This window comes from Octodon degus, unplaced genomic scaffold (genome assembly GCF_000260255.1).
Source record: "Octodon degus isolate 3935 unplaced genomic scaffold, OctDeg1.0 scaffold00035, whole genome shotgun sequence".
Classification (NCBI taxonomy): domain Eukaryota; kingdom Metazoa; phylum Chordata; class Mammalia; order Rodentia; family Octodontidae; genus Octodon; species Octodon degus.
Genome location: NW_004524611.1, coordinates 4,068,082 through 4,077,482, shown reverse-complemented (window position 1 = coordinate 4,077,482; position 9,401 = coordinate 4,068,082). Strand labels below are relative to the sequence as shown.

Sequence of the window (9,401 nt, the reverse complement as noted above, 5' to 3'; positions counted from 1 at the left end):
GGGCAACTTCGTCACCTCGTGCTCCTCCAGGATGCAAGAAGGCTGCTACTGCCCCGGTCCTCGCACAACACAGCCCACAGCCCACACTGTCCCCTCGGTTATGTCGTCACTCAGTTCCACAAGGCCTGACCTACGAAAACCATCGGTCACCTCATCCTCTGTGTGGTCGGTGTTTCTGGGTGAAGACCAAAGCGAGGCTGTGCTGGGCCCAGGTATTGCCGGACAGGACTGCTTCTGCCCCGAGGAGGCAAGGGGCTTCCTCGGTGCCCTCGGATGCTTTCTGCACCCCTTCCCCTGGGGATTGGGGCAGGCAGACCCCGTGTGCGGTCCTGGCCGTGAGGCACGAGGTCCCCTGTGGCCGCCTCCGTGCCGGGCCGACAGCGCTCACAGCTTCCTGGGGGAGCCGATCATGACCTTGGACACGAAGTTGACGATGGCACTGGCAGGCTGCTCGGGATCGTGCTCCGCGAACAGGTGGCACACGTTGTCCGTGCCACTGCCCTGCTTGCGAGCCACAAACCCAAAGACTCTGGGGGGGGGGGGGACAGAGGGAACAGGATTAAACTAATGTGGCAAAGAGCTGGCACTCCAAGCAGGGGCTCCCAGCCTAAGTCACCCCAAGGCAGAGGCTCCCAGCACCCTGCAGGCAGACTTGGACAGCCAGCCAGCCTGCTCAGCCAGCTGTGGCCAGGGTAGGAAGCAGGCGGAAATGGCCAGTGCCTCCAGGCGTGCGATGCACGCCTATAATCCCAGCACTGCGTGGGAGGCCAAGGCAGGAGCATCCCAAGGTAGCCTGGGCAATTTATTTGTTTTTTGTTTTTTTAAGACAGGGTCTCGGGGGCTGGTGAGATGGCTCAGTGGTCTAAAGCACCTCCTTAGAACAAGCTTGGCAAGGCACAGGGACTGTGGTTCGGTCCCCCAGCACCACATGCCAGCCAGCCCCGCCCCCTGGTGGGCTGAGCTGGCCACACACACACACACACACACACACACACACACACACAAATAAATAAATAAAAATTAAAAACAAAAAAAAGACAGGGTCTCGCTATGTAGCCCAGACTGGCCATGAACTCAGGGTGATCCTTCTGTTGCTGGCTCCCGAGTGCTGGGATCATGGTGTGCACGGCTGTGCCTGACAGCCCGGGCAACGCTGCGAAACTGTCTCAAAACTTAAAAACAGGTAGTGGATGGAGGGGGACTGGGATGGAGGCTGGCGTGAAGGCCCCGGTGCGGTCCCCGGTTGCACCACACACAGTAACTAGAACAGCACATCTCATCGTGCTGAGGCTGGAGCCGTGGCCTTAACAGGCTTTTCGGAGGCCAAGCCCGGCACAGTGCCAGGCATTCTCCACGCTGCAGGCTCTTGCCAAGGGTTTTCTTCTCCTTCTTAGAAAATGAAGGCCCCTTTGTTCCCGCTTCCCTGTTTCCACACCAAGGAAGGCACCAGCCCGCGCCTCGCAGCCACCCAATGGAGATGCGGACTCCGAGCAGATGAAAGCTGAGGCTGGGTGGCCAGAGGGGCTGGAGACCTGCAGGCCCTGCCCTCATGGGGGCCCTCATGCTTCCGTCAGTGGTGCCCCCTCGCATGCGGGCACAGACGAAGGAGCCAGGGCGGAAGCCCTAAGCTCGCACCACAGCCCTGAGCCTTTGAGCAGGAGGTCCAGAGGCCAGGATGCTTTCCCGAGAACAAGCAAGAGCCGGCACACCTGTAATCCCAGCCCTCGGGAGGCTGAGGCAGGAGAGCCACCATGAATTGGAGGCCAGCTTGGGCTACAAAGTGAGCTCAAGGTCAGCATGAATTGTACAAGAAAACACCTCCAAAAATCAAAACAGAAACCAAGCAAAGAAGCACACAGACAAACCAAGCTGTTTTGTGTGGGGAATCCTCTTTGCAGTAGGATTACAAATTAGGATGCAAATGGCGCTGGGGACTTACCTGCAGGAGGGGCCATCTTTGGTCCACCTTGGGAATTAAAGAGAAAAGAAAGGAGTTAACTTTGTGCATGAGACTCCCCCGTGCAAGAGCCCAAGGAAAATGCGGGGTTCTTACTTCCTGTCCTGAGGGTCCAAGGCACAGAAAATCACGCTGCTCACGGGGTAGTGCCGCCGGAAGAAGAGCCTGTGGACAGGGAGGACAGTTAAGGGAGCCAAGCGCCCTCTGCCCCCCTTGGGGCCTTGGGAAGGGGGCAAAGTATGCTCGGTGACGGAGGGTACAGAGTGGACAGGACAGATCCAGGGGATGAACAGTCAGCCCCGGAAGCTGGGGGTGGCCTCGAGCTGGGAGCCCCCGGAGCTGGGCAGCAGTTCACACCTGTCATCTCTGCACTCTGGGAGGCTAAGGCAGGAGGATCACAAGTTTGAGCCTAGCCTGGGAAATTTAAGAGAATATTATATCTCAAAAATAAAAAGTGCTGGGGATGTAGCTCACTACAAAGCCTTGGGTTTGAACCCCAGGACTAAAGAGAAAGCTAAAAGGCTCCCTTGGGGACCAGAGGGCAAAGAGGGGCACCAAGAAGCACCTCCAGGCTATGTCGTGGTGCTAGGGTCCCATCTCTAAGAAGGCATCATGGGACCCAAGCACCTGAAGCAGGACACCACAGGATCCCAGAGGCAGCAGTGACGCCACAGCCCTGAGCACAGGGGTTGCCCACAGCCCCTGGCACCTGAGTGGCCCAGGCCTAGGCTGGCACTTTGGTGCCAAGTCTGAAAAATGAAGGAATCAGGCGTTAGGGAGTCAGAGCCTCTTCAGAGTTTCTCCTGGGAATAGGGGAGAACTCTTAGCCGACCACAAAGCCCCACAAGGCCTGCCCCTGCACCTGGTCTCAGCCCTGAAAGCAGGAATACAAAACCCACCCGAGCACACCTCATCTTTTGCCTGCGACTTCCACAGTGTGAGGAAGGAAGACGGCACCTATTTAGGGCCAGGCTGGACCAGGGCAGCAGCGTGGAGGACAGGCTGGGCCGTGGAGTGGGCAGGGCCCTGCCTGGGCTGCTCCTTCACCAGCACCGGAAACGCTGAGTCAGTAAGCTACCTGCTCTGGGGCTCTACCCTCCTGCAACCCTCCTGTCTCAGCCCTCTAGAGTACTGGGCTGACAGGTGTGTGCCACGGTGCCTTTCTTTTTAAACACTGATTTCCAAAAAAGCTTTCTGGGACAAATGTTGAAGTGAGGCCACAGTGACTGGGCGAGCAACCAAGGCTGGGTCATGTGACCGCAAGGATGGCTCACCATGAGGGTGCTGCCCCACACCCCCACCCGGGGCCCTGCCACTCCCCAGGGGCCCAGCCCCACTCACTTCCTCTGATTGTCCGTCAGAGTGATGCCCTGGGCTGACACCTTGAAGTGCACCACGGTGGACTCGGGCGGCGGCTCCTGCGCCAGGGTCACGCTCAGTGCCTTCTGCACCGCCTGGTGCCCGGTCAGGGACTCCATCTCCACGGAGTTCAGGTACCACACGTTGCAGGCTGAGGACAAGGGCACACGTCGGCCACGCTGTCGGGGACGTGCCCGGCTTGCGCAGGCCTTTGTTCTCTGCTGCTCCTCTGAAGCCAGGTCTCACTGTGTGTGCCCTGGGACAGCTCACGCCTGTAGCGACCCTCCTGCCTCAGCCTCCCAGGTGCTCATTTTTGAAGCACCCTGCTACTCTGTGAGCCCGCAGCGTTTCCAGGATGAGGCAGGGAGATGGGCTGGGGCTGCAGTTCTGCGGGAGCCAGAAGACCCTTGACATGGGCCAGGGACAGCTGGAGGGGAGTTGAGAGAACCCCCCAGCCAAGGGGAAACGTGTAGGGAAGGGCTCTGTCCCTGAGGCGGAACACAGGAAGGCTCAGGTAGAGCACCCCCCAGGCCCGCTCCCTCCCACCACTGCAAAACAGGACACAAACCAAAGACCCAGGACGTTCTGAGTTCACTGTGAACACAGGGATTTCACCGGACACAGACTACTTTCCATAAGCTTTGGTTGATTTTTACCTTTACTCTCATGAGAAAGATCCTGATTCTTAAGTTCTGCAATAAAGCCGGCACGGTGGCAAACACCTGTCAGCCCAGCACTTGGGGGCTGAGGCAAGAGGCTCGCTCTGCATTTGGGGCCAGCCTGGGCTACATAACAAGACTCTGTCTTAAAAAAAAAACCATACAGGGCGGACCAGATAGCTCAGCGGACTAAAGTGCCTGCCTAGGTAGAGTGCAGCAGCCGGGGTTCAATCTCTAGCCTGCCATGCCAGCTCCGCCCTCGGAGCGCACTGAGATGGCGACTGAGACTGGGCGTGGTGGCACACGACTGTAATCCCAGTGCTTGGGAGGCTAAAAACAGGCCAATCATAAGTGCAATCTGTGTAGTGAGACCCTGTGGACCCTGTACCAAATACATAAAAAAAAAAAAAAAAAAAAATACAAAATTGAACACAGTCTGGAAAGAGCTGGACAGAACCCAGAGGTCCTCTTCTGAGAAGGCTCAAAGGGCAGCCCCCATAACTGCATGGCGAAGCAACAGGCTTTGGGCAGTGTCCCCCACATACAGATGACAGCTGGAGACGTGAAGACAGTGAGTGTTCAAAGCCCAGTGAAGGGTTAATGCCGTCTCCTCCATGAAACCCAAGCACCCAGCAAAGGGTAATCAGGAAAACTACACAGCGCCATGGAAAAGGCTTAGCAGATAATTGGAGGAGGAGAATACGGCTGACTGGGCTAGGGTCAGAGGGATAAAGGAAAATGTGTGGGCTCTGCCCAGCAGCTGCAAGGTGGCCAGGACACGGGAAACGAGGAAGAGGGTGACGGGTCCCCTCTGACAGCTGCTGTGCAGACCACACAATTACGAAAGAGCTCGCGTCTGTGATCTAATTTCGGGGGAGCCCACAGCGTTGACACGGGGTAGCGTCACAGGGCACCCTGGGCTGCTGCATCCCAGCCCAGGCACTCTTGTGGGCCTCACCCAAGGCTCTCTGGCAGGAGGGTTGAGTCCCCAGCCCGGCAGGAAGCTGGCGCGTGGGGACCTCCTGGTGCCATGGGCAGGGGCCCGGCCACCCAGGAAAGCAGCATCCCGGCACAGGCGTGGATGGGATGCCCCTTCCGGGAGTTCCTCTGTGGGCCACAGCCCAGGAGGGCTCAGGAGCAAGAAATGAAATCCTGCCCCCAGCCCCTCCTCCATCCCCACACAGCTCTCAGAGGCAGACTCAACAGACAGACTGTTCATCACTACATGAGGCCCACCAGGGCCTCTGTGTAGCCTCCGCAAACCACAGCCTAAGGCATGTTCATAAAAAGCACAGGGAGACCCACTGTGCAAAAGGGGACACAGAAGAACCGCCCACTGGGTGGACCCCGAGTCTCCGGGTGTCGCCTGGCTGTGGTCGGGGACATGCCATCTGGGCCTGCCCTTCCCAGCTGGAGCAGCTGTGCAGGGGACTAGATGGACAAGAAACTCCTTTTTCTTTGCTACACTCTATTTCCCTTTTTAAGTTTAAGTAACGCTGCGTGTGACTGTCACCTAGAAATAGGACTTGTGGGAGGCTGAGGTGAAAAGCACACCCACGATATTCTGAGAAACAGAGATGTCGAGAAAAGCCCTTTCTTCTCAGGATTATCCTACATTCCTCGGCCAAGGGAGCCGCAAACACAAGCAGAAATTGTTTGAGAGGCTGGCACAGAATCCTAAGGGCTGCTGTACCCAGCAAAAGCAGATTAGGGGGGTGGGGCAGAATTTATTCTGGTCACTGTGAGCTAACAACACCGCTGTCCTTAGGCCCAGAATCCTCAGCTGGGAGGAAAGAGCACACGGTGAGCTCAAAGGTCCTGCGAGGGGCCGGGAGCGCCGGATCTGAGTGAATCAGGACCCAGGTGCAGTTCAATTTAGAACCAAGACCCGTCCAGTCCCCTCCCATCAGAATAGCTCCACCGTCCAGACACAGCAGTTGTCTCGCTCCTGTTCTACACAACTGCAGCTCACGGTCTGTGCAACACCTGAGGGTGGACAGTCCTCACTAGGACCATGCCTGGGTCTTTCCATGATGCAGGAAGCCTGAATGGAAACACAGGCGGTCTCGAAGGCTAGAGCAGTTGCACCACCGGCTCGCACCAAGTGACCGGCTCAGGGTAACGCGTATGGCCACCAGCTGCCAAACCATGTCTTGTTTCTCAGAAGACTCACCTCAAAAAATAAATATTTAAACTGGGTGTGGTGGTGCGTAGCTGTAAGCTCAGCCCTCCGGAAGGCTGAGGCAGGAGGATGGCAAGCTGGAGCCCTGGCAACTTGGGGAAGACCCTTAGCACAGGGCTGCTGCTCACTGCACAGGTCCTGGGCTCAATCCCCAGCACTGGGGGAGAAAGTTAATACCCATCACATGCTATTTAAAAAGGTAGAAAAAGGGCTGGGGAGACGGCTCAGTGGAATAAGTGCTTCCCTGGCAAGCGCAAGGGCCTGAGGTCAATCCCCATTCTGAAAAAAAAAAAAAAGTGGAAAAGCATCCCTAAAAGCGGCATGTCAGAGTAGGAAGGCACTTTAATCTTGAAGACCAAGGCCACCACAGTACTTCATCATGACTGAGGACTTCACTCGTCCACGCAGTAATTAAACATTTACTGGATCAACCTGGATGAGACAAGGCGCTTAGGAAGAAACACGGACTGCTGCTGTGGGGAGGGCCTCGGCCCTGCCCTGGAGCAGTGTCCCCAAGACTCTGCTGCCTGGACACCAAGCCAAAGCCTGGCCCCCACCTCTGCCCCTCCGGGCGGAGCAGCTGGGGGGGGGGGGGGGGCTGGCCTGTGAGTGGGGAGCAGCGCCCCCCTCTGGTGCCCAGGAGAGAGGCAGTCAGGGTACGGGCTGGCAGGTCCTCCCACCAGACCCATGCTGACACAAGAGGAGCAGTTTCTAGCCAACGTTTAACGTTTGCAGGTTTTCCAAATTCAAGTGCCTTTTAACAGGGACACAAACGCCCCGCAGGCCAGGAACGCAGTTTCCCAAGTACAGCCAGGTTCATTTGCAGAGGAGGGAAACAATGACAGTGAGCCCGAGCCCAAGTCAGTGGCCGGTGAGGTCGAGACCCCGGCCCGCGGCGTGAGACCCCTCGCCGCAGCGGCACAAGTGCACACGCCCGCACACGCCTTCCCTCGCTCTGGCCACAGATGCCTGACCCGGAGCAGACACCAAGCCAGGCCAACATTGACGTTCATCTGACACCAAAGGGATTTTACGGGAGCAAGATGGGTCTCATGACGTGGGAAAAGCAGAGCAGAATGGGACAAACTGCACAGTCGAAAGTTCAAGGAACAGAAAGTCGGGGCGCACGCCTGTAATCCCAGCACTAGGGAGGCAGAAAACGGGAGGATCACTGTGAGGTCGAGCTGTGTACCGAGATCCTGAAAAAATAAAAGAAAAAGCAAACAGAGAGTATCCATACACCTCATGTGCCTTGCCTTCCTGGCAGATCCTAGCTGTGCAGGGCTTTGGGGTCTAAAACCGTGCGGGGCGCTGGTATCGCTCATCTGAACTCCACTGCAACCAGAAACTCCCTCTCAGAATTTCCGACAGGAGACGTCTGTCTTGTATGAAAGACCTTCAGGCAAAGAAACGGGGCTCAAACTCAGGACGCCCAGTGCCTCCTCTAGCTGTGTCCTGCCTGTGTGGCTCCTGAACTCTGCTTCCCAGGCGGCCACGGCCCTCTGAGACGGGGCCGAGGGGGTCTGCACCTGCGGCCACAGAGTGACCTGGCTGCTGACACAAGCCGACACACAGAAGGCAGGTGTCTTCCTGTCACCCACACTACGAGGGGACTCGAACTTGAAGCTCAGCACCACTGCCATCAGCAACCCCGTCGCGATGTAGGTGTAGGTGCAACTAGTTCATGAAAGGTCTACATGAGGAAAAGGTACAGGGAGAAGTAGGCGGAGTCTGTGGACAGGAAGGGGGGCCACCCCAGTTTCTTCTACAGGTTCAGGGCAATGATCCTCACAATTTTGTTTTGTTTTGAAACAGGGTTTTACTATGTAGCCCAGAGTGGCCTCCAACTCAGCGGACATCTGGGCTCGGCCTCCTGCCTGCGGGGAGGACAAGCGAGCGCCACTGCGCCTGGCTAAAATCTTAGCAAGCTAGTTGGCAGATGTCAACAAACTGATTCTGAGCTGTATGCAGAAAAGCAAAAGACACACATAATCCTGAAGACAGCTGTGGGAGAGGTGCAACAGCTATGGCTTGTGTCTGGGTGTCCCCCAAAGCCTCATGCAGTCATGAGGCGGCTTCTAGAATTTGTGATTAATCCCTGATCCAATGCTGGGATTATGGGTGAGGGCTACAGCCGCCCTGGGATGGATAATCTGCACACAGAGTGAGGAGGAGGGAGAGGCTAACTGGCTACCCCAGCTACTTACTCCTCCCTCGGCTCTTTCACTGCCATGAACAGCTGCGCTCTGCCACAGGCCCTCTGCCTTGGAGCAGCCAAGTACGTTTAGAAACCTCCACTAACTGTGAACTTCATAAACCTTTCCTTCTGTAATATTATTTTTCCATTAATGCATTTGGTACAGGGTCTCACTACACAGCTCAGGCTCATAGTAATCCTCCTGTTTACAGCTTCCCCAGCACTGGGAATACAGGCAGGCGCCACCATGCCCGGACGCAGATACCGGCTCAGCGTGCCCCAGGGGATCGGACCCTGGTCCCTATGCTTGTGAAAGCAGGCACTTAACCCAAACTTCCGAAATTGTAGTTATTTATTTTGGTGGAACTGGGGATTGAACTCAGGCCCTTGCACTTGCTGGGCAAGCACTTATTCTACTGAGCCATCTCCCCGGCCCCACCTTCTGTAATTTTAGGAGTTGGGTTTTTTTATCCTAGTAACAAAAGAAAAGTAACTGAGACAATACCCTAGCTTCAAGATTTAACATGAAGTTACAGTAATCAAACTGTGATTTTTTTCAAGTGATACTTAAAAAAAATAAACAAGACAAGTACCAATGGAACAAAGTACAGAACCCCCAAACTGACTCACATTAATACAGTCAACTGCTCTTTGACAATAAAAACAACCCAGTAGAGATAAAATAGCCTTTTCAATAAATAGTACTAGACTCTGAAAAAAGAGATTGTAGAGGATTTCAGAAAATGGAAAGATATTCCGTGCTCCTGGATAGGAAGAACCAACATTGTGAAGATGGCCATACTCTCAAAATTGCTGTACAGATTTAACACAATCCCTATCAGACTACTACCGACATACCTCACAGAAGTAGAGAAATCATTCTTTTAAAATTTATGTGGAACCAGAAAAGACCTAGAATAGCAAAGGCAATCCTGGGCAATAAAGACAAGGCAGGTGGCATTACAATTCCTGACTTGAAATTATACTACAAGGCTACTGTGATAAAATCAGCATGGTATTGGCATCAAAATAGACCTGAGGATCAAT

At 55.3% G+C, this 9,401-nt stretch overlaps 1 protein-coding gene across 5 annotated transcripts in view; it reads right to left on the bottom strand.

Moving 5' to 3' along the window:
- Positions 1 to 286: 286 nt before the first annotated feature.
- Tns3 (tensin 3) overlaps positions 287 to 9,401 on the bottom strand; it is a 146,526-nt gene continuing 137,411 nt past the window's right edge. For all 5 annotated transcript variants that reach the window (XM_023714376.1, XM_023714380.1, XM_023714377.1 and 2 more), the window contains 4 exons: positions 3,299 to 3,467; positions 2,054 to 2,122; positions 1,940 to 1,966; positions 287 to 529 (listed from right to left, as the gene is read on the bottom strand). In XM_023714376.1, the coding sequence (XP_023570144.1) occupies positions 385 to 529; positions 1,940 to 1,966; positions 2,054 to 2,122; positions 3,299 to 3,467 (410 nt within the window). In that variant the 3' untranslated portion in view covers positions 287 to 384. The remainder of the gene's footprint in view (positions 530 to 1,939; positions 1,967 to 2,053; positions 2,123 to 3,298; positions 3,468 to 9,401) is intronic.